General features: G+C 44.7%; 1 protein-coding gene across 5 annotated transcripts in view; it reads left to right on the top strand.

Annotated features, from left to right (window-relative positions):
- The window catches only part of SEC16B (SEC16 homolog B, endoplasmic reticulum export factor), a 236,747-nt gene that overhangs the window by 181,917 nt on the left and 29,756 nt on the right, over positions 1-25,074 (top strand). For 3 of the 5 annotated variants that reach the window (XM_073571295.1, XM_073571294.1, XM_073571296.1), the window contains 4 exons: positions 9,475-9,576; positions 10,110-10,212; positions 23,681-23,760; positions 23,842-23,916. In XM_073571295.1, the coding sequence (XP_073427396.1) occupies positions 9,475-9,576; positions 10,110-10,212; positions 23,681-23,760; positions 23,842-23,916 (360 nt within the window). The remainder of the gene's footprint in view (positions 1-9,474; positions 9,577-10,109; positions 10,213-23,680; positions 23,761-23,841; positions 23,917-25,074) is intronic. The other 2 variants (XM_073571297.1, XM_073571298.1) reach the window with 1 other exon arrangement.

The raw sequence follows: 25,074 nt of genomic DNA, 5'->3' as shown, positions 1-25,074 counted from the left end.
TCTTCCTACTTTGGCAGACATTTTGCGGCCTAGCACGCTGTGATCTTTTGACCCTCTGGACAAGCTGTCCAGCAACTCTTTTGATGTTTGGAACCTGTCTTTGGAGTGCTCCGGGCCTGCCAGATAACAGCTGTTGCGATGTCGATGTCTGCTGTGGATGCTCCTCATCTGAGCTATTGGAAGCAGCACCCTCTTCCCCCAATGGATGCCAATCTGGGTCAACAACTGGGTCATCCATCACCTCCTCTTCTATGTCATGTGCACCTTTCTCTGTGTCACCGTGTATGGTGGTATAGTGTGCGGGAAGGGGCACCTGAGTCTCATCAGGGTCAAAATCTGGCTCTGTACACTGCGAGGACAATGTAGTGCTCTGAGTGAATGTACCAGCAGAATCATCCATCAGCGGCTGTGCATCAGTGCACTCCATGTCAGATTCATCTTGGCCTGGGTAATTCACCATTTGACTTGATAATCCAGGCATGGTATGTGAAAACAGCTCCATGGAGTAATCAGTAGTATGGCCTGCGTCATCCTTCAATCTTGGTTGGGGTGAAGGACACAAGGAAAGGTGTGGTTCATGAACATGAGCCTCCAAGGACGACTCAGTGCTTTTACTTTTTACAACTGAAGAAGAGGAGGCGATAGAGCTGGAGGCTGAGTCAGCAATGTAAGACAAAACTTTTTCCTGATGCTCTGCCTTTAAAAGCGGTTTGCCAACTCCTAGAAAACTAAGCGTTCGAGGCCTTATGTAGACAGACGATGACGCAGGGTCAGCACCTCCTGCATTTGGTCCTATTTTGCTCTTGCCACTACCATCAGATCCACCACCAACACCATCATTACCAGCTGCCAACCCCCGCCCAATTCCACGGCCTCTTCCACCAGCCTTCCTCATTTTTGGTAGAAATGTAGACAAAATCCAACAAACTATATAGTAATGTAAAACAAGGTACAAGGTGTCTATAGGACAGGGGAGTTTTAGAATTTCTGCACACACTTGTGGACAGTGGACACTTGTGGATTGTGTGCGGCCCACTGATATCTGAGCGCTATGTGACACGCTCGATGGCACAGCTGCCTGTGACCAAAGTGACGAGAGGATAATGGAGATTTTGAATCTCTGCGTACACTTGTGGACAGTGGACACTTGTGGATTGTGTGCGGCCCACTGATATCTGAGCGCTATGTGACACGCTCGATGGCACAGCTGCCTGTGACCAAAGTGACGAGAGGATAATGGAGATTTTGAATCTCTGCGTACACTTGTGGACAGTGGACACTTGTGGATTGTGTGCGGCCCACTGATATCTGAGCGCTATGTGACACGCTCGATGGCACAGCTGCCTGTGACCAAAGTGACGAGAGGATAATGGAGATTTTGAATCTCTGCGTACACTTTTGGACACTGGACACTTGTGGATTGTGTGCGGCCCACTGATATCTGAGCGCTATGTGACACGCTCGATGGCACAGCTGCCTGTGACCAAAGTGACGAGAGGATAATGGAGATTTTGAATCTCTGCGTACACTTGTGGACAGTGGACACTTGTGGATTGTGTGCGGCCCACTGATATCTGAGCGCTATGTGACACGCTCGATGGCACAGCTGCCTGTGACCAAAGTGACGAGAGGATAATGGAGATTTTGAATCTCTGCGTACACTTGTGGACAGTGGACACTTGTGGATTGTGTGCGGCCCACTGATATCTGAGCGCTATGTGACACGCTCGATGGCACAGCTGCCTGTGACCAAAGTGACGAGAGGATAATGGAGATTTTGAATCTCTGCGTACACTTTTGGACACTGGACACTTGTGGATTGTGTGCGGCCCACTTATATCTGAGCGCTATGTGACACGCTCGATGGCACAGCTGCCTGTGACCAAAGTGACGAGAGGATAATGGAGATTTTGAATCTCTGCGTACACTTTTGGACACTGGACACTTGTGGATTGTGTGCGGCCCACTGATATCTGAGCGCTATGTGACACGCTCGATGGCACAGCTGCCTGTGACCAAAGTGACGAGAGGATAATGGAGATTTTGAATCTCTGCGTACACTTGTGGACAGTGGACACTTGTGGATTGTGTGCGGCCCACTGATATCTGAGCGCTATGTGACACGCTCGATGGCACAGCTGCCTGTGACCAAAGTGACGAGAGGATAATGGAGATTTTGAATCTCTGCGTACACTTTTGGACACTGGACACTTGTGGATTGTGTGCGGCCCACTGATATCTGAGCGCTATGTGACACGCTCGATGGCACAGCTGCCTGTGACCAAAGTGACGAGAGGATAATGGAGATTTTGAATCTCTGCGTACACTTTTGGACACTGGACACTTGTGGATTGTGTGCGGCCCACTGATATCTGAGCGCTATGTGACACGCTCGATGGCACAGCTGCCTGTGACCAAAGTGACGAGAGGATAATGGAGATTTTGAATCTCTGCGTACACTTGTGGACAGTGGACACTTGTGGATTGTGTGCGGCCCACTGATATCTGAGCGCTATGTGACACGCTCGATGGCACAGCTGCCTGTGACCAAAGTGATGAGAGGATAATGGAGATTTTGAATCTCTGCGTACACTTGTGGACAGTGGACACTTGTGGATTGTGTGCGGCCCACTGATATCTGAGCGCTATGTGACACGCTCGATGGCACAGCTGCCTGTGACCAAAGTGACGAGAGGATAATGGAGATTTTGAATCTCTGCGTACACTTGTGGACAGTGGACACTTGTGGATTGTGTGCGGCCCACTGATATCTGAGCGCTATGTGACACGCTCGATGGCACAGCTGCCTGTGACCAAAGTGACGAGAGGATAATGGAGATTTTGAATCTCTGCGTACACTTTTGGACACTGGACACTTGTGGATTGTGTGCGGCCCACTGATATCTGAGCGCTATGTGACACGCTCGATGGCACAGCTGCCTGTGACCAAAGTGACGAGAGGATAAGGGAGATTGGATTGCTTTTAAAAAAGCAGTTTGCGGAGCAGTGGGTAAACAGCAATGCCAGCGTGTCAGGAAGCCTTAGAAGGCAGCCCAACAACCAACACCACTGATACACCACAATATAGCCTCCCCTTGCACTGCACACACAGTGACTTGTGTGTTGTGCAGGCCAAATCGCTAGCAGCAGAAGCAGTTTTTTGTCTTCTTCCCTGCCTAACGCTCTCCCTACAGAATCAGCAGCAACCTCTCCCTATACTAAGATCGGCAGAAGTAAGATGGCGGTCGGCGTGCACGCCCTTTTATACCCCCTGTGACGCCCACCAAAGCAAGCCAATCACTTGCATGCCCTTCTGAAAGATGGTGGTGACCCGTGCCTATGTCATCACGTTGCCCACAGTGTCCGTGGATCCTGATTGGCTGAAAAAGAGCGCAAAACAAACTTTTGAAACGCGACTTTGGCGCGTAAGTCGCCGACCTCGTGGCCGACCTCATCCTAGGGTCGGGTTTCGTTTCATGAAACCCGACTTTGCCAAAAGTCGGCGACTTTTGAATTTTTTCGACCCGTTTCGCTCAACTCTACTGCTAATGTGAACAGTTAAGCAAGTTGAAAACGGAATGATCTCTAAAAGGTCTAAAGTTAAAGATGACACATATATATGGGCCTATGCCAAAGATTGGGCACTCTGCATTGGTAGTACCTAGTAGCACCCCATTTTCGAAAGTATCACAGCTTGTAAACACTTTCTGTATTCAGCCAAGAGTCTTTCAATTTTTATTTGAGGGATTTTCATGCATTCTTCCTTGGAAAATCTGTGAGATTCCTGGGTCATCGTGCATCCTCTGCTATTTTGAGGTCTAGCCACAGAGTTTCAATGATGTTCAGATCAGGGGACTGTGAGGGTCATTGTAAAACCTTAAGCTTGCGCCTTTTCAGGCAGTCTATTGTGGATTTTGCAGTGTATTTAGGATCATTATCCAATTGTAGAAGCCATGATCTTTTCAACTTCAGCTTTTTTGCAGATAGTGTTATGTTTATCAATATTTTTTTGAAATTTTGTTGAATTCATTCTTCCCTATACCGGTGAACTTCTGATGCTGAATTTTTAGGTGAGGACCCAGGAGAGGTTTGCTTCTGATGACTCTTTCATGAAGGCCATATTTGTTCCTGGTAACTGCCATTTCTTAATTATATTTTGAACTGAGGAAAGGGAAACTAGAAAACGATTTGTTATCTTCTTGTAGCCTTCTCCTGCTTTGTGTTCCTTCACTATTCATTTTTAGAGGGTTAGGCAGCTGCTTAGAAGAAACCATGTCTGCTATTTTTTGGCACAAGGTTATAAAAGGCTGGGTTTTTATAAAGCTGGAAAATTTGCATCACCCTGCCTTTACTAACGATGATCAGGAACAAACCATGATCCTAACAGACTAATAAAGTTATCTGAGCACGCAAATCTCCAAGGTTGCCAGAACTTTTGCATCTGTCCATTTTCCTTTTTGCAATTTTAAATATGACAGCATATACGGTATATATTTTTTGCCTAAAATACAAAGGAAATGTGTCATCTGTAACTTTAGGCCTTTTAGAGATTATTTCATCTTCAACTTGCTTAACTGTTCACAATAACGGTAATTTTGACCTCGGGTGCAGAAACTTTTACATGCCACTGTATTTTACTAGATATACTGTATATATAATATACATAATTTCAAGGTGCAAAATCTTTAGGAGACCGTGGTTGAAACTCTCCTACATTCATCTTTGTTGTGTATAGTCTATCACAGCATTAGATAAAAGTGACCCCAAATGTAGAAGACTTTTTTTTAACAGTAATTTTTTTGGATAGAACAGAGACAAAGAGAAAACAAACTATGGCATTATCAACAGTATGAGACATCAGCAATAAAAGACCTTAAAAGGAACCTGTCACCAGTTTTTGAGTCTCTGAACAAATGCCACCACCTTTTTCTTCTTTTGCGCTGCATTCCACAAATGTGTCTATCATTTCCTAGCTCTCTATGTATACCCTAAAAATACCATTTTAATTGCCCCGGTGCTGCATTTATATGAGGATGGTCTGATTTGATGGGCGTCCTCCCTGCGATGTCTGTGCTTCCTGTCTGCTGCTAATCGCCATCATCCGGCTTTAATTGACATGGATGATGTGCATCATCCACCTAGCGAAATGACATATCGCGCCTGTGCAGGTGCATTTTGTTCTGCCTTGCTGCAGGCAGAGCATAAAACATCACTGTGCAAGCGCCTAGCACGTCATTCCAGTCATTTTCGGGGGTATGGTACGTTGGAGCCAGAATCACGTCGCTCGGTGCTTGGGCAGTGATGTTTTGTGCTTTGCCCACAATATGGAAAAGCAAGGTGCGGCTGAGCGGGCCTGTGAGGCTGTGGGTTTGCTCCCCCCACTCTTTCACCTCACGATTATCACTTGGCACTTTTTGATTATTTTCATCTTTAGGTCTTGAGTGCATACTTTTGTCCTGGGATTTATTACTCAGGGGCCTAGTTGTACACTTTTTGCCTCTGTTCATTTATTTATATGGTGCTGTGAATAGTATTTTACCTTCTAATCTGAGGCTTCCTTGTTCATCTTTGGTCATTCCATATTGTGTATATTGTTTCGATTATTGTATCTGAGGTAGCCTGGTATATATTCATGCTTTGAGATATGGGGTTTTTGATGTGGGAGAGTCACTATAACAGTATCTCATGATTGTGACATGATTGCTTTTTGTGCTTTTTAACTGTTTTTATGTCTTTTTGCTGTTTGTGTACATGTCATGAATAAAATTGATCTATTTTGTCATAAAACCTTTTTTGGAGTTCCCATTCTTTGGATGTACTGCTTTCCCCTTTTTGTTTCAATTACTGCTTTTGAGTACATCTTTGGTGAACCCTTATCATTTTGTTATTTTCTTTGGTTGTGCCCTCCTTTTGTTAAATATTTCCTTAGGGCCCGTGAGGCTACTGCGCAGGTGCAAAATCTTGTTTCGTCATGTGGATGACGCAGGATGCATCATCGATATCAATTAAAGGATGGTGATAAGGAACAGAGAGGAGGTACAGACACCGCAGGAAGGACCCCTATCGGATCATCCTCATTTACATATTGTGCGGGAGCAATTTAAATGGTATTTTTGGTCGTATACAGGGGGAGTCAGGAGATAATAGACACTTTTGTGGAAAGCAAAACAGGAGCAGATAAAGGTGGTGGCATTTGTTCAGAGACTCAAAAACTGGTGAACGGTTCCGTTTAATAGGTCGGCGCGGGTAGAAGTGATGGGCGCACTGTGTGTGAGAATCTTGCATTGATGTTCTCAGCTAGTATCTTACCGTTGCTTTGCTTCTGTACTTATTTATTATCAGGATTGTGAGTTACTCATTAAATATTGATTGCCAAAGAATGTGCAGTCATACCAATCATCATACAGTATATAACATTTGTCGTGCAATTAAATGACCACCTGTCACCCAAGTTTGTGTTATAATAACTGATAGCTTGTAAAATACGCTCTTCATCTCAATCATGTACTGTATCTTAATTTTTATTAGCATCTCATTGTGAAGTTTGTAAGGAAATTGAAGATGCAAAATTATCCAGGAGTTGCCTATCACTGAGTGACACGATGGCAGGGAGCTTCTAGCGCTGTTCAAACTGTTGCTCAGTAATAAATGAGAGGACGCATAAGAAGGCAGACAGGATCTAATATGTTAAGGGCCTCGTTTGTTAAAACTATTTAAAGAGAAAAACTGTCTTTGTTTTGTAAGGTGCACAGAGCGGTAGTCATGGGTGAGGGGCTATGTTCCCACACCCTGGCACCCTACAAGTAAACAGTGTCCTGATACTCCTGTGCTATCCGTGTGGTGCTTAACACTCACATTTTGGTCACAGGTCTCCGCTGTCTCCGGTTTTTCAATTTTAGGAAATGCCGCACACACATTAGGCAACATTAAACTTGTTTTATAAAAAAATAAGTTTACTTAACTGTCCATTTTCATCATATTGAAGCACGCAGTATTGTGCACAAATTTTTCCATTTTCAAGGTCCATAGCACAGCACGTTCTGATGTCCACTGTTTGCATGCCCTGAGCTATCCTTTTCCTCCCTGGCATCTCTGACCTCTGGGATACTCCGTCCGGCTCCACAGCTTCCACGAGTCTTTTCCCAACTCCCTTATGCGATTTCCTGTCCTATTTCCTCTCCTAGGAAGATATTGAGGCACGCTTCTCGGTGCCTCAGTTGGACCATGGGCCCCGAACGTTCCAGGAATATCCGCTCCTAGTTTATGACTCATGTTTTCTTGCTACTGAACAGCCCATACTCCTTGCAACCTCAGACCTCCAACTATTGCTTTCTTCACCTAATGTCTTACTCTCAAAGAACGAACCCAGAGGTGTTCCTCTTGTTAATTGGCCCTCCCACTGTTGTGAGTTCATTTTCCCCTTCGTCACTGAGGTCTGGTGAACTCCCTATTTTGGTAAAGGAAGGTAATGAGCCTAATTATCAGGCACCTGAGTCTAATGAGGATGACTGGCTGAGTGGAGTCACTGACTGGATATAAGGCTGCCGACGCCCTTCTGCCCTGCGGGTGATTTCTCTGTGGACTTCTAGGACACCAGTCTGATTCCTGCTTCCCTAAAGCTAAGTTTCTGCTTTTCCTGTTAGCATTTATGTTTTGTTTTTGTTTGCCTTGCTTTTCTGGATTCTGCCTTTCCCTGCTGGGATGAGCTGAATCTCCTTTTGCCGGTTGCTCTGTCTTCAGAATATTCCTGAGTACTGACATAGCTTTTTTGAAGCCTAGCGTCTTCAGGGTTTTTTTTTTTACTGTCAGTCTGTTGGCTCTTATTTTCATAGGGTTTTTCACGGATTGCAGACAGCAGCCTTCCTGTCCTTTCCTATCTAGGTAGTTTGGGCCCCGTCTTTGCTCAGTCTATCTTTCTGTCTGTGTTAGTGTTTTCATCTTGCTTCACTGTCATTATATGTTGGGGGCTGCCTATTGCTTTGGGGTCTGCTCTGGGGCAGTTTAGATTTCCCCTTTCTTTCTTTAGGCCTATTTAATTCTCCGGCCGTGATCGAGGGGTCTAGGGCATCGTAGGAACCCCTCACGGCTACTGTTAGTTGTTGTGATAGGATCAGGGGTCTGCAATCCGATAGCTGCCAACCTCTCTGGTTTTCTGGACTTAGCTAGCATTTTTGTTTTTGCCTCCTACGGTGACTCAATCATAACATCCCACACTGGGATGTTCCTGAACACATTAACTGTTTCTATCCTAAACCTGTCTACTTCCTGAACTTATTGTGCCCACCACTGCACTATACCCAATCCTATCTTATAGATAAATCTTAACCTATGTCCTATGTACTAATGTTATGTCAGAACACATTGAGTCATCCATAAACAGATATTCCCACACAGCCATGAATATTTGACCTATGATGACCTGAGAATATCCCTTTAAACAGTGGTGATAGTGTATAAGTGTATTAAAACTTGTCTTTTAAACGTGATACTGTACGCTCGAACCAGCATGTAGACTGGGGCCAGTTGGACAATGTTCAACAATGTCATTAAATCTCACATGATTAATAGCTGAGAAAACATGGTGTGATTCAATCAGACTTTTATACATCTAATCCCATGTTCTTAACATAATAGTTAGAAAATGAGCGATTGCTGTTACAGGATTAATCACACTGAGTCGTTAGAAATTGCCCAAGTAGCCGGACCTTTAAATACAGCTTAGCCGGAAAGCAGTCCATTGGAGTGGAGACAGGACTATAATGAGCTAACAAGCTTTTAATATCATATTCTGCTGGAAAATGCTTATTAAAGAATTCAGGCGATGGCGGATGCTAGGAGGCATAATGTAGCAGCTCTGTACGGCCTATTATTTACGGCTAAAAAAGATATTAGTACAAATTACAACACTGTGTGATGGAAGATATGTAGATTTTATTCTTAAGTAAGGCAATGGTAATATATCTTAAAGAGGTTATCCGGGCATAGGGATTTGATGACCCGTCTATAGGACAGGTCTTCAATAGCAGATCGGTGGAGGTCCACCACCGGACGCCCCCACTGATAAGTTGTTATTTTGCTTCATCGGCAGCAGGATGTAAACACTTTTAATGGAGCTTCTTTCTTTCATTAGACTGTTGACATACTCAAGTGCAAGCAGTTACAGTATATCAGACATATAGACAATCTAATTGGTTAACCAAATAAATTTAAAGGCAGCTTGTTATTTTTTTGATCTTCTTTGTCCCAAACCCAAAAGGTCATACGTGGCCATCTACTTCTCATGCCAGCCCTGAATCCTGCTCTTGCCGCTGAAATTTGGGTGGTCTGTCTTGGTTGCACTCTGCCTAGGTACATCTATATCTTCATATGAAATATTTTGCAACCAAGAGAGACAAGTTGTTTGCTTTGGCCATGAGGGTTGTTAGCTACTTTGTGCTTTCATTTATTAACAATTTACCTTGTTCTTTCATACAGGGATCCTCTTTTGGATGGTTTAGTTGGTTTCGGTCCAAGCCAGCAAAAGATACAGCGGTCCCACCAAAAGAGGCACAAGTTCCACCAAAACCTTCATCTCTGGTAACAATATAATTACATATGGTGCCTTTTAGAAATCGGATTCTTGTGGCTTCTATATCTAGAACTTGCACTTATGTCGAGAAAGGGGGTTCTCTTGATTCCTTTCCCACCTGATGAGGTGGACTCTGCCACCCATCCAGCAAGAGAACGAATAAAGAGGTGGCTTCTTACTATTTGCTTTTATGGGAGTTACAAAAACAGGGGACATACAGTAACTCAACATACATACAGGTCCTTGAGTTGGGACTTTCACCAGTCAGATATATATGGCATATCCTATGGACATGCCAGGAATGTCAAGATGGGAATACCCTTTGATGTAAATTAGCCACTGTTTCTCAGTATTAACTGAACAGAAGCCATAAAAAGAAAAGTAATCCAGCTGAACATATCCCAAAAGGAAACTCTTTTGGCAAATGTATGGCTGATGAAGTCCATGGGCATTTTATTGTATATATACATCAATGTACTCCCACGGTAAATACCGAATGCATATTTATGGTTGCTAAACTTGACCTTAAATTATATTATAGACTCAACCTCCAGTAGCACTTAACAAGTTCCAGCCACCACCTCCATCAATATCAAGTTATCAATTGCCAAAAGCCACCAGTGACTCACTTTACACAGGTACAGGTAATTTTTATTATTATTGTCCTCAATAAATGCCAACATTAGACATTTTTTAACTTTTAGACAATTTTTAACTTTTTGACACATTAGTATCACAGAATGTACCAAGGAAATAGTAGATGATGCATCGAAGTTTTGCTGGTTCTCCATGACTTTCATATTCTATCCTACGGATAATAATATTGTTCACGAGAGCCGATTTAATGCATTCCACCAGTGGATAAGTAATAAATGCTTTTTATGTGTAGAAATACGTTTTAATGCCTGGCAAAGGATGAATAAGAGATTTCATAGGAAGTATTACTTGGAGTGGAAGAAAGTAAGAATAAGAATTGTGCACTCAATGCAGTTTTGTTAACATTGGCTGAAGTTGTTTCAGGTCTTCTGTAAGAGGGGTTCTTTGCCTGTGTCCCTACAAATCCACTTTTTACTTTTTGTGCATATATAAGAGAATCACACAAAAAAAATCTCTCTGATAATGCTAGGAGGCTTTTGTTCCCAAACAAACAGTAAATAACCAGAACCAAGGTGTAGTAGGGTGTTTTCTTGGACAATGAAGCTTGCCTTTTGAAGACGTTGCCTTTGCCTACTGATAAACAAAATCTTTTTTTGTTTGCATACCGTAGATAAAGTACACAATGTGCTTATGTCTATAGTTCAGCATGTGCTTCACAAGGTATATGTTCCACATTGTCCACAGTCTTGATGGAAGCTATGACACCTGACCGCCATAGGGCCCCATTGTAGAAAAGCGTATATGATTGTTACGTAGTGCACACAATGTGAAATTAATTTTAGTGACATACACTATGTGAAGAAAAGTATGGAGACACCTTTTAGTTATTGAATTCAGGTCAATTCCATACACAGTTTGGTCTTTTCAGTGGTATCATAAGAATGTGAAACCTGGAGAGTAAAGAACCAAGACAAAAGAACAATTGATGCCTTCAAAATGTGGCACTGGAGAGGATGTTATCAATGGATGGCAAGAAGAAAAAACAAATCTATTTTGGAACGAACGAAGCCAGACATGTCACTCAAATAAATGATCACCAAGCTACGACTTGCCTACATTAGACACGTCATGTGAAGAGTAATTACTGGAGAAGAACATCATGGTCGGAAGAATAGAAGAAACAAGGCAAAGACCAGCAACCCTATGGCTTGATACAATCAAGATAACAGCAGAGAAGACCCTGGTGGACCTATCTAGACTTCTACAAGATCAGTCTTCCTACAGATCATTTATCCATCAAGTCACTATGGCTTGTTATTGAGCCAAAGGCAATTAAATAATAATAACAATTCCAACATATGTATTAATTCCATGCCATCCTGTCTGCCTTTGTAATCATTTGTGGAAGTGTGACTTGTTCTAAAGATCTCATTTAATTCGAGCGTGGTCCTGTGCTTGCCTTTTGAAGACGTAAACTGTTTTGAAGACGTCACTGTTGTAACAAGTTATCATGACCGTGGAAGCATTTTTGGAATTCCAGCAATTTATTCGTAAAGTGAAGGACATTTAAAGGTATCAAGCAGGGTGGCCGAGTGCTGAGGAGCATAGTGCATACAAGTCACCAATACCCTACTGACTTCAGAGTCCAAACTACAGAATCCAAACCTCCTCTGCCATTTACATCAGAATATAACCTGTGTGAGAGGAAGTTCAAGGCATGGGTTTCCATGGCTGACCAATCAGTTGCATAAAAGCGTTACATCACGAAGCACAATGTCAAAGCATCGGATGCAGAGGAATAAAGCCGGTACTACCCGACCCTGAAGCCTAGAGACATGTTTTGTGGAGTGATGAATCAAGCTTCTCTATCTAGCAGTTTTATGGACGAGACTGGATTTAGCAAATATCAAGAGAACATTACCTGCCTGACTGCATTATGGCAAGTGTAAAGTTTGGTGGAGGAGGGATAATGCTATGGGTTTGTTTTACTGGGGATGGCTTAGGCTTTTTAGTTGCAGTGAATGAAAATATTAATACTTCAGCATTCCAGACATTTTGGACAATTGTAGCTTCCAACTTTGTTGGAACAGTTTGTGGAAAGCTCTTTTCTGTTCCCCATGAATGTGCCCTGTGCACAATTTCCATAAAGACATAGTTGGGGAAGTTTGTTGGGGAAGAACATGATCGGCCACACACCCCTTCCAAAACCTTTGGCATGAATTAAAATGGAGATTGTGAACCAGGTCCCCACCACCAACATGAGTGTTTGACAGTGTAGGTGTCATGATCCATGCGGGATCAGGACAGATAAAAGCACAGGTAACCTTTTTTTTTCTCAAGCTGTGCTTAGAGATGTTTTTGCCCCCGGTGGCCATTTGGATTATTGCACTGTAGTGTCGTTTGTTCTAATTTTGCCCCTGGTGGTGGTAAGCCTCATTGCACTCTGTTTCTTTAGTTAAGTGCACATTTATAATGCAGATGTGATTGCTGGCTCTGCTATAAAAGAGTCACAGGTGTTGCAATCAGTGTTGGTGATAGTATTCATTTCCAACCATCCCTGGTGGAGGAAGGAGCTGGAGAGAGCTCCTTGCAGCACGGTCAGAGCCCTGGTGTGGAAGGAGCCAGAGGGGATTTCCTTGTAGCTCTGACAGAGCTTGGTGGCAGCGATTCAGAAGGAGAGCTGCATTCTGGTGGTGGACTCTGTTGCCAGGTGCAAGAGCAATAGAGTAAAGCTAAGTGGTGTTCCCCTGTTTGTGTTTTCCCTTCGTGTGTATTAGTACAGCGGTGGGGCCAGTGCCTGCGCCACCCAGCTCCCTAGCAAGGGATAGGTGTAGGGTGTGCTAGGGCGACAGGTATCCTGAGCGGCACTCGGTGCGGAACCGGCATAGGGAACGTTAGGAGCGTTAGGGACACTGACTCAGGGGAGTGCAGGAGGTCTCCATGTCCCCTCTCCCTATCGCAGGGCCCACCGTTGTAACTGTGTTCCCTCCCCCTTGTCTTGTTGTTTACAGTTACCGGCCTGCGGGCCGTGTCACACAGGACAGCTTCACGTGCCGCGTCTTGTTGCTTCAATTACCGGCCTGCGGGTCGCGTCACACAGGATGGGTCCATGTGACATTATCACCAACCTACAACTTTTTTTTTTCTCTGCTGAGCCATGGACCCAGTTCAGACCTTTGCCCAAATCCTGCAGACCCTTACTAATGAGATTAGGGGGCTGCGCGGAGGGTTGGTGTGGCAGCTTCAGCTGTTGATGGGCTCTGGGGGCTTGGTTAAGGAACAGGCTCAGTCAGAACCCAAGATATCCCTCCCTGACAGATTTTCTGGAGGGAGAGATCAATTCTTGGTATTCCAGCAAGCCTGTAAATTGTATTTCAGGCTGCGCCCTCGTTCATCAGGGAGTGAGGAGCAACGGGTGGGAATCATTATGTCCCTTCTTAAAGGAGATCCCCCATCCTGGGCCTTCTCTCTACCGGACGATTCTCCATCATTGGTGTCCGTGGATGAGTTTTTTGCGGCTTTGGCGCTTGTGTATGGGGATCCTAATGGCGTCACCCTGGTGGAATCTCGGATCCGTAGGTGTCAAAAGGGAGCCTGGGTTGCTGAGAAGTACTGCTCAGAGTTTAGGAGATGGGCCACTAGCACTCAGTGGAATGACCCTGCACTTAGGAGTCAATTTGTGCAGGATTTGTCTCCAAAGTTGCAGGATACTCTGGTGCAGTACGCCGCCCCCAGGTCGCTGGAGGCCGCCATGTCCCTTGCCTTCCGGGTGGATAGATGCCTCAGGGAAAGACATATACAAAAAGTGCCCAATGATGTCCTCGCTAGGGAGGAGGACCCACCAGTGCGGACGGAGGAACCCAGACAGCCCGGTGTTGTTGAGACAAAAAAGGGGGTGTCTGCGGCTCGTCGTGGTGGGGGGGTATGCTTTTCCTATGGGAAGCCTGGCCATTTTATGAGAGCCTGCCCAGTTCATGCCAAGTCTCCAGACGAACCTATGCAAGTAGGTGTAGCTAGTTTGTATTCGTAGCTGCCTACGGTTCGGGGAGTGGTGTCGGCATGTTTGTACTGTGGGCAGCCTGGTCATTTCCTGAAGGCTTGCCCATTGCGTGCCAAATTATCTGTGCCATCTGAGAAGCCGCATTCCCCTGGTCGCTTGGAGGGAGGCGACTAGAGAGTATACATTTCCTCCATTTTGCCCTCCCAAGGTACCATGTTAGCAGAGGTCTTAGCTGGCGGGGTACCAGAGGTGATACCGATGCTTGTGGACAGCGGAGCAGGAGTCAGTCTGGTGGATGCTTGCTTTGTACAGACTCATGGTCTGAGGTGTAGGACGCTAGCCCAGCCTATAAGTATCCAGGCCATAAACTCTGTTCCACTGAGCCAGGGGAGCTTGACCAAGGGCGTAGAGAATATCCATCTGCGTATAGGACATCATGAGGAGTCCTTGTCATGCCACGTCTTGGAGGGAATGCCAGTACCTATTGTTTTAGGCCTCCCTTGGCTGAAAAGACACAACCCGGTAATAGATTGGCGGGCGAGGGAAGTGGTCAGCTGGGGGCACTCGTGTAAGGGCTGCTGCCTAGGAACTACTGTCTCTGCCGCCTCTCTTCAACGGACCCTTTCCTCTCTGGTGAGAGCAGCAGATGTGCTGCAGGAGAGTAGGGGCAAGTCTCAACCCTCGCCATTTGCCAACCCTGGGAGGCGCAGACCTCGTGGTGGAAGGGGTTGGAGGGTGGTGTACCCCTTGGTGAAGTGCGGGGGAGTGAGTGTGGTGACATAGGGGGACACCTCTGTTGTCAATTCCAGAAACAGTTCTCCAAATGGTGACAAACGAACGAGTGGCAATAAACGTTCAGGTCCGGAGCTATGTGTGAACGAGCGTATATGGGTGGCCACCAAAAAACATCCAGTGGAAGTGTGTTGTGGAGTGTTACCAGCTTATACCAAACATACACATACACAACCTGTTCCCCAGGTCAGCGCTTCGGAGATGTGTGTTGCCTCCAGAACATACGATGTCAATACCAGCGGGCTCGTTTGTCATCAACCTGACGTGCAGGAAGTTGCTGGGATGAACTCTGGGTCTGGGCGTCCCTGCTTTAGGTGGTTCCCTGATGGGGAGCGGTCTTGAGGGTCCAGAGGCCCTCATTAAGGGGAGGGTACTGTCATGATCCATGCGGGATCAGGACAGATAAAAGCACAGGTAACCTTTTTTTTTCTCAAGCTGTGCTTAGAGATGTTTTTGCCCCCGGTGGCCGTTTGGATTATTGCACTGTGGTGTCGTTTGTTCTAAGTTTGCCCCGGTGGTGGTGAGCCTCATTGCACTCTGTTTCTTTAGTTAAGTGCACATTTATAATGCAGATGTGATTGCTGGCTCTGCTATAAAAGAGTCACAGGTGTTGCAATCAGTGTTGGTGATAGTATTCATTTCCAACCATCCCTGGTGGAGGAAGGAGCTGGAGAGAGCTCCTTGCAGCACGGTCAGAGCCCTGGTGTGGAAGGAGCCAGAGGGGATTTCCTTGTAACTCTGACAGAGCTTGGTAGCAGCGATTCAGGAGGACAGCTGCATTCTGGTGGTGGACTCTGTTGCCAGGAGCAAGAGCAATAGAGTAAAGCTAAGTGGTGTTCCCCTGTTTATGTTTTCCCTTCGTGTGTATTAGTACAGCAGTGGGACCAGTGCCTGCGCCACCCAGCTCCCTAGCAAGGGATAGGTGTAGGGTGTGCTAGGGCGACAGGTATCCTGAGCGGCACCCGGTGCGGAACCGGCATAGGGAATGTTAGGAGCATTAGGGACACTGACTCAGGGGAGTGCAGGAGGTCTCCACGTCCCCTTTCCCACTGCAGGGTCCCCCTTGTCTTGTTTACAGTTACCGGCCTGCGGGCCGTGTCACACAGGACAGCTTCACATGCCGCATCTTGTTGCTTCATTTACCGGCCTGCGGGTCGCATCACACAGGACAGGTCCACGTGACAGTAGGAAAGACTAAATGCAATATGAAGGGATAAGGGGACGGGAACCCAACACTAGGGAAGGAGGGAGTGGAGTGTTGTGAATTCGCTTTCTGGCCTACCTCTGGTTACTAGTGAAGGTAGTGAAGCTGGTTATATTGATAGAGGGATTGCGAGTTCTCTTCCCGGGCTCCCTCTGGTGGTTACTGGAGGTAATGGAGCTGATCTAATTAACAGAGGCCTTCCACCTGATAATGAGGAGGATGACTGGAGATCTGGAGTTTCTGACTGGATTTAAGACAGCTGACTCCCTCTATCCCTGCTGGTGATTTTTTCCTGCCTCCTGAGGTCTTAGTTTCCTGCTCAGTCCCTGCATGCTCAAGTTCAGTGTTCTTTTGCTATTGTTCACATTTGATTTGGTTTTGTCTATTTCAGTTTTGTGTGGTCAGCCAGCCCTGGCTGGGGCTGTGCTGAATTTCCATCCTTATGTTACTGTTTGTGCCAGTTTATTTTTTTCCCTTATTAGATTGGCCTCTTTTTGCTCTGCTTTCAGAATATACCAGAGTGCTGATATAGTGGGCGAAATCTAGTGACTTAAGTATTTTTCTATCAGACGTGTTGGGCATTTTTTGCAGGGTTTTTGCGTGATTGCAGACAGAGTCTTTCCTTTCCTGTCCTGTCTAGTTAGTATGGGCCCCATCGTTTGCTCAGTCTATTTTCCTACCTGCGTTTGTGTTTTCATATTGTCTCACCGACAATATATGTTTGGGGGCTATCTATTCCTTTGGGGTCTGCTCTGGGGCAGTTTAGATTTCCCCTTTCTTGCGTTATGCTTATTTAGTTCTCTGGCTGTGTCGAGGCATCTAGGATCATCGTAGATACGCTCCACGGCTACTGCTAGTTGTGTGGATAGGATCAGGGGTCTGCAATCCGCTTAGTTACCAACCTCTCTGGTTTTCTGTGGCTTAGCTTGGTCTTGCTTTCCTCCTCAGTGACCCAATCATAACAGAATCACCAGCCTAAACCGCAGATTCTAGTGTACTCAAAAGCAGGAGAGAATTGTAAAAAAAAAAAGTGTCAGAATTTTTTTTTTTATATATATATATTTTTTCCTCTTTTTCTCTGGGGCCGTAGGAGGATTTTTTTCATTAATGGAGGTTAAGCAATTGTCTGATCGTGTTGAGCAGCTCGCTGCTGAAGTGCGGGGAATTTCCACCTATCTCGCTCAATCATCTGCTGTTGAACCAAAAATCCCTACTCCTGATGTGTTTTCTGGGGATCGGTCTAAATTTTTGAATTTTGAGAATAATTGTAAACTATTTCTTGCCTTGATGTCTAACTCATCGGGGAGCTCTGTGCAGCAGGTTAAAATTGTCATCTCCTTGCTGCGCGGCGATCCCCAGGATTGGGCTTCTTTTCTGACACTTGGAGATCCTATTCTGACTAATGTGGACGCATTTTTTCAAGCCTTGGGGTTGTTGTATGATGAACCTAATGCTATTGATCAAGCTGAAAAAAACCTTTTGGCATTGAACCAGGGTCAGGATTCTGCAGAGTTATACTGTCAAAAATTCCGAAAGTGGGCGGTCCTTACTACATGGAATGATGGTGCCTTAGCAGCGCTCTTTCGGAAGGGTTTGGCAGAAACCGTAAAAGATGTTATGGTGGGATTTCCTGTTCTCTCTGGTCTTGATGATTCTATGTCATTAGCCATTCAAGTTGATCGGCGTTTACGTGAACGTAAAACTACGCAAGAGGCGTTGCCGCCATTTGAACAAACATCTGAACCCATGCAATGTGATAGGGTTTTGTCTAGAGCGCAACGTCAGGAGTTTAGAAGGCTTAATAAGCTGTGTTTTTTCTGTGGAGACGCCTCTCATACTATTTCTGTCTGCCCTTAAACGAAAAAAACGTTTTGCGCACACATTTGCTGTGGGCAGTGTGCAACCTAAGTTCCTTTTGGCAATTACTCTGATCTGCTCCTTGTCTACATTTTCCGCAAAGGCTTTTGTAGATTCAGGAGCAGCTTTGAATCTGATGGATTTAGACTTTGCTAAACGTTGTGGTTTTCCTTTGATACCCCTGCGGACTCTTATCCCTTTGAGGCGTATTGATGCTACTCCTTTGGCGGAGAATAAACCCCAGTATTGGACCCAGGTGATAATGCGGGTCGCCCCGGACCACCAAGAAAATTGTAAATTTTTGGTGCTGCACAATTTGCATGATACTATTGTTCTGGGTTTTCCCTGGTTGCAAACTCATAATCCTGTTTTGGATTGGAAATCTGTGTCTGTGGTGAGTTGGGGTTGTCAGTGTGTTCTTGGTGACACTCCTGTTTTCTCCACCTCTCCCCAGTCTCATGATATTCCTGATTATTTGGCTGATTTTTCTGATGTATTTAGTGAGAGTAACTCTGCGTCTTTGCCTCCTCATAGGAGTTATGACTGTGCAATTGAGTTAATGCCCGGGTGCAAATTTCCCAAGGGTCGGCTTTTCAACTTATCGGTACCCGAACATGATGCTATGCGATCTTATATCAAGGAGTCGTTGGAGAAGGGTCATATTAGACCATCCTCTTCACCTTTAGGTGCTGGGTTTTTTTTTGTGGCCAAGAAAGATGGTTCATTAAGGCCATGTATTGACTATCGTTCCCTTACCAAAATCATTGTTAAATATCAATATCCGTTACCCCTGATTTCTGATTTATTTTCCAGAGTTAAAAGTGCCTGTGCCTATTGGTTTACCAAGCTTGACCTGGGGGGGGCGTATAATCTTATTCGCATGAAGCACGGGGATGAATGGAAGATGGCGTTTAATACTCCAGAGTGACATTTTGAGTACCTGGTGATGCCTTTTGGGCTCACTAATGCCCCTTCTGTCTGCCAATCTTTTATGAACGATATTTTCCGGGACTTTGTGGATAAGTTTTTGATCATTTATCTGGATGATATTTTGAACTTATCCAGTGATTGGGATTCTCATGTGGAACATGTCCGGACTGTGTTCCGGATTTTGAGGGAAAATTCCCTGCATGTTAAGGGATCGAAATGCCTCTTTGGTGTACAGAGGATTTCATTTTTGGGATTTATTTTGTCCCTGTCGGCTATTGAAATGGACCCGGCCAAGGTACAGGCCATTTATGATTGGGTTCAGCCCACTTCTTTGAAGGCTCTCCAGAAGTTTTTGGGTTTTGCTAATTTCTATCGTAAATTTATAGGTAATTTTTCTGGTATTGTCAAACCACTGACTGATCTGACCAAAAAGAGCGCTGATGTGGTGAATTGGTCTCCAGAGGCAGTCTCGGTATTTCAGGAGCTTAAGCGGAGATTCACTTCTGCTCCGGTTCTGCGGCAACCTGATGTCTCACTTCCATTTCAGGTGGCGGTAGATGCTTCTGAGATTGGTGCAGGAGCCGTTTTGTCCCAAAAAGATCCAGTGACTTTCTCCCCATCTGAACGTAACTATGATGTGGGGAATCGGGAATTGTTGGCCATGAAATGGGCATTTGAAGAGTGGAGACATTGGTTGGAGGGAGCTAGACATCAAGTTGTGGTCCTCACCGACCACAAGAATTTGATTTATCTTGAATCAGCCAAACGCTTGAATCCTAGACAGGCTAGGTGGGCCTTGTTTTTCACGCGTTTTAATTTTGTGGTCTCTTTTCTTCCGGGCACTAAGAATGTTAAGGCGGATGCCCTTTTTAGGAGTTTCTTTGTGGATTCTCTTATTGTGACTGAGCCTACTACCATTCTAAATGAGGGTGTAGTTCTTTCCGCCATCTCACCCGATTTGAGACGTACCCTGGAGGAATTTCAGGAGAATAAACCTGAATGTTGCCCTATGGGAAAACTGTATGTTCCTGACCAGTGGAGGAAAAGAGTAATGTCTGAAATTCATTGCTCCGCGTTGGCTGGTCATCCAGGTATTTTTGGTACCAGAGATTTGGTGAGTCGGTCTTTTTGGTGGCCCACCTTATCTCGTGATGTCAGGAATTTTGTGCAGTCCTGTGGGACTTGTTCTCGGTCTAAACCCTGTTCTCGTTCTAGTAGGTTGTTGATGCCCCTGCCGGTGCCCAAGAGGCCATGGACCCATATCTCAATGGATTTTATTTCTGATCTTCCTGTCTCTCAGAGAATGACTGTTATCTGGGTGATTTGTGATAGATTTTCTAAGATGATCCATCTTGTACCACTCCCAAAGTTGCCATCTTCTTCAGAGTTGGTGCCCTTGTTTTTACAACAGGTGGTTCGGTTGCATGGGATTCCTGAGAACATTGTGTCGGACAGAGGAGTCCAGTTTGTTTCCAGATTTTGAAGAACTTTTTGTTCCAAACTGGGAATTCAGTTATCTTTCTCCTCCGCGTTTCATCCCCAGACCAATGGGCAGACTGAGAGAACAAACCAGACTTTGGAGTCCTATTTGAGATGTTTTATATCTGCTGATCAGGATGACTGGGTCTCATTTTTGCCCTTGGCCGAATTCGTGCTAAACAATAGAGCTAGTTCTGCCATTTTAATGTCACCCTTTTTCTGTAACTTTGGGTTTCATCCTCGATTTTTTTGAGGGCAAGTGGAATCTTCAACCTGCCCAAGTGTGGACACTGTGGTAGAGAGAATGCTTCAGATTTGGGACCAAGTGGTGGATAAGTTGTCCCTCTCTCAGGAAAAAGCCCAACGGTTTTCCAACCGGCATAGGACCATTGGTCCCCGGTTTAAAGTGGGTGATATGGTTTGGTTGTCGTCAAAGAATATTCCTATGAAGGTTGCGTCTCCAAAGTTCAAGCCAAGATTCATTGGCCCTTATAAGATTTTGGAGATTCTTAATCATCTTTCTTTTCGATTGGCTCTTCCAGTTACGTTTAAGATCCATAACGTGTTTCATAAATCTCTGTTGAAGAGGTTTGTGGAGCCAGTAGTTCCTATGGCGGCACCTCCTGACCCTGTATTGGTTAAAGGCAATGTGGAATATGAGGTAGAGAAAATACTGGATTTTCGTTTGGCTAGACGGAGACTCCAGTACTTGGTCAAATGGAAGGGTTATTGCCAGGAGGATAATTCTTGGGTCTCTGCTTCTAACATTCATGCCGATAGATTGGTTTATGCTTTTCAACGGGCCCATCCTGATCGGCCTGGTGGCATGGATGAGGGTTCGGTGACCCCTCAAGGGTGGGTACTATTGTGAATTCGCTTTCTGGCCTACCTCTAGTTACTAGTGAAGGTAGTGTAGCTGGCTATATTGATAGAGGGGTCGCGAGTTCACTTCCTGGGCTCCCTCTGGTGGTTACTGGAGGTAATGGAGCTGATCTAATTAACAGAGGCCTGCCACCTGATAATGAGGAGGATGACTGGAGATCTGGAGCTTCTGATTGGATTTAAGACAGCCGACTCCCTCTATCACTGCTGGTGATTTTTTCCTGCCTCCTGAGGTCTTAGTTTCCTGCTCAGTCCCTGCATGGTCAAGCTAAGTGTTCTTTTCTATTGTTCACATTTGATTTGGTTTTGTCTATTTCAGTTTTGTGTGGTCAGCCAGCCACGGCTGGGGCTGTGCAGAATTTCCATCCTTATGTTACTGTTTGTGCCAGTTTGTTTTTGTCCCGTATTAGATTGGCCTCTTTTTGCGCTGCTTTCAGAATATACCAGAGTGCTGATATAGTGGGCGAAGTCTAGTGACTTAAGTATTTTTCTATCAGACGTGTTGGGCATTTTTTGCAGGGTTTTTTGCGTGATTGCAGACAGAGTCTTTCCTTTCCTGTCCTGTCTAGTTAGTATGGGCCCCATCGTTTGCTCAGTCTATTTTCCTACCTGCGTTTGTGTTTTCATCTTGTCTCACTGACAATATATGTTTGGGGGCTATCTATTCCTTTGGGGTCTGCACTGGGACAGTTTAGATTTCCCCTTTCTTGCTTTAGGCTTATTTAGTTCTCCAGCTGTGTCAAGGCGTCTAGGATCATCTAGGTACGCTCCAAGGCTACTGCTAGTTGTGTGGATAGGATCAGGGGTCTGCAATCCGCTTAGTTACTAACCTCTCTGGATTTCTGTGGCTTAACTTGGTCTTGCTTTCCTCCTTGGTGACCAAATCATAACAGTGGAGACTCCCTAGGCAGATCTAACATCACCTTGTCTACCCTATATAGAGTCCGCACCTATCGACGAGCAGGATACCTAACCACTGCCTGACCCTGGCGATTAGCCCTGCATAGGGAAGGATGGGGTAGCACTAGTCAATCCCCACTACTACTAAAGACAGAAGGGATATACAAACAAGGGAACACTTAGCTTTTGTAGACTCAGAGAGAAACAATGACGTCCTCCAAACAAAAAAGAGGAAGATAGCCGACTGCTATAGCTCCAAGCCTCAACAGGGAATTAGAAATAAAAATATCACCGGCCACTCCCAGCAGGAAACTGGGCGTTTTAAACATCCGAGTCCAGGTGTGTCCATTAGAGTAGAAGGAAGGTTGCCACTGGGTCCTAGAGTCAGAAGGACCAGGAAGAAGTCTGCAAAGCAAACTGCTGAGACCTTCTGCAGTCAGATGCAGTGCGACGGTCTGACACACCCGTGACACTAACCTCACAAATGCTCTTCTGGATGAATGGGCAAAATACTTTCCCAAAAGTATGGAAGCTGTTATAGCTGCTAAGAACTAACTCCACATTAATACCTATGGATTTAGAACGGGATGTCACAAAAGCTTCTGTAAGTGTAACGTGCAAGGGTCTCTATACTTTTTTTCATAGAGGGTATTTAGTAACATAGTACCTATGAACATAATAATTTATTATATAAAATGACATTATATCTAACAGTTGCACCAGTGTGTGTTGCTCTCTCTAAGATATTCTCATTTTAATGCAGTCAGAAGAATATCTTAGATTATTTATAAGCAGCATACAATACGAAGAGCTGTTTTTCTAAAAAAAAAAATAAAAATAAAAAACTGCTTTGTGTCAGCGGGCATAAATGTTGGCTAGCAATTTATGTTCATCACGGTGAAGAGGACAGAAAATGGATCAACACAGTAAAATAAACGCCGCGTGCCCTTTTCTGTACATTGATCCTCCTGCCCCAGTGTATTGCTCGAGCAATCTATCAACGGATATACACATAAAAACAGACTACAGGCTTCTTAATTATTGATTGACCACAAACCAAAGTCTACACTTAGCAAAATGCAGAAGCGAAGTAAGAAATCATATTTATCAACGTGTAAAGTGAGAATTAGGAGGTGGACCGCAGAGGCATGAAGCTGAGAGCTGCACCACTTGTATAACATTATCCGTCATTAGCTCCTATAATGAATCATTGTGGATTTCTGCATGGATCCTGGGCGCATAGATTAATAATTTGACATAGGTTGATTAAAGAAGGATTCTGAAACATAGCTCCAGATTTTCAGTCTTGATGTCGACTTGTAAAGGGTTTGATTTGACTCCTTCAAACTCCTTAATCCCACCGGGAATGAAATAATGACACCGTGTTCGCAAACTACCATCTCTTGATAGCAGTGATGCCCTCAAATCAAAGTGAAGTCACCAATCCTTTATATAATGCATTCTACCGCAGGAATTAAAGAAACTGAAGATTTGCAGAAGATGAGAAGGAGTTCAGTGTCATCAGAGAACCAGGGTCAGCAAGAGAGCACGGTAAGGTACCAGTCTGGGGACTTTTTGGTTATGTCTTGAAAGTTCTACTATAGTACATCTAATTCTTCTCCATTTTTTAAGGTCACTTATCCAAATGTCCCCGGAAATCAGATGAACCAGCCTACTGGAGCAATTCCTCTTTACAACCCTTTAAAGGTGAATTTTTTTTCACACATTGACCAGAAAACATTGCTTAGATATTAAAGGGAATCTATTGGAACACAATGACTGCTCATAGTATAGGGCTGTGTTTCCAAACATAGCGCTTTTGTCTGTGTTGCACAAGGGCCATAGTCATTCAAAACCCACATTGCAACCTATTCCATTTACAAATTATTTTTTATTTTTGCATTTATGTAAAAACCAAGCATATTTAATGCCATTATGCCAGAATTTAGGTAATTATTTTTGGGCGAACCTAATCTGGTATAATACAGTTTAGTGTGCGAAGAACTTTTCTAATATACCGTACAGACTTCCGTGTTTAGAATCACTGCTTGCGGGAGTAGAGTAATGGAAAATCAAACTCATATACTGTTTTACGTAGCACGTAGTTCCAGAATTCATCCGTAGTAAATGGTGATCTGTATTCCGCTGGTGAACATGTTTGCGAATCTCCAAGGTTAAATCCTTGCTCTCAGAAATGATTAAAGCAACATAAGCATTGTGGAAGATTAGCCGCATAGCGGTCGTCAAATTGGAACAAATGCAGTCAGAGCCACTGACACAGAAGTTCAATTAAAATGGAAGAGAAAGAGAAAATAAAGAGCGTTCTTTATGATTGGTGTATAAAACTAATGCAAGGTCTTTACATCCTGGCACAAAACACAAAATAACCCCTGTCTGGCTGAACACTAACTACGCATCAGATTCTCTAGCTATACAGGCGGCATACTAACAACCATGCGAAAAAGAAACTATAAGTTGTGTGTTAAGCCCCCGTCACACATAGCGATCTCGGTAGCGAGATCGCTGCTGAGTCACAAGTTTTGTGACGCAACAGCGATCTCACCAGCGAGATCGCTGTGTGTGACACTGACCAGCGACCTGCCGGTTATCGCTGATCGTCCTGGAATGGCCAGGACATTTTTTTGATCGCTGGTCTCCCACTGGCCAGCACGCATCACTGCGGGAGACCAGCAATCAACGCGCTGGTAACTAAGGTAAACGTCAGGTTTCTAAGCAGCGCGCAGCGCTTAGAAACCCGATGTGTACCTTAGTTACGAGCGCACTTTTGCAGGGAGCTGGTAACCAAGGTACACATCGGGTTTCTAAGTGCCACGCGCCGCTTAGAATCCCGATGTGTACCTTGGT

This window comes from Dendrobates tinctorius, unplaced genomic scaffold (assembly GCF_039654945.1).
Source record: "Dendrobates tinctorius isolate UK_male_01 unplaced genomic scaffold, ASM3965494v1 ptg000029l, whole genome shotgun sequence".
Lineage (NCBI taxonomy): Eukaryota > Metazoa > Chordata > Amphibia > Anura > Dendrobatidae > Dendrobates > Dendrobates tinctorius.
Note: the sequence above shows the minus strand (reverse complement) of the source record. Positions and strands in the feature narration are given on the sequence as shown.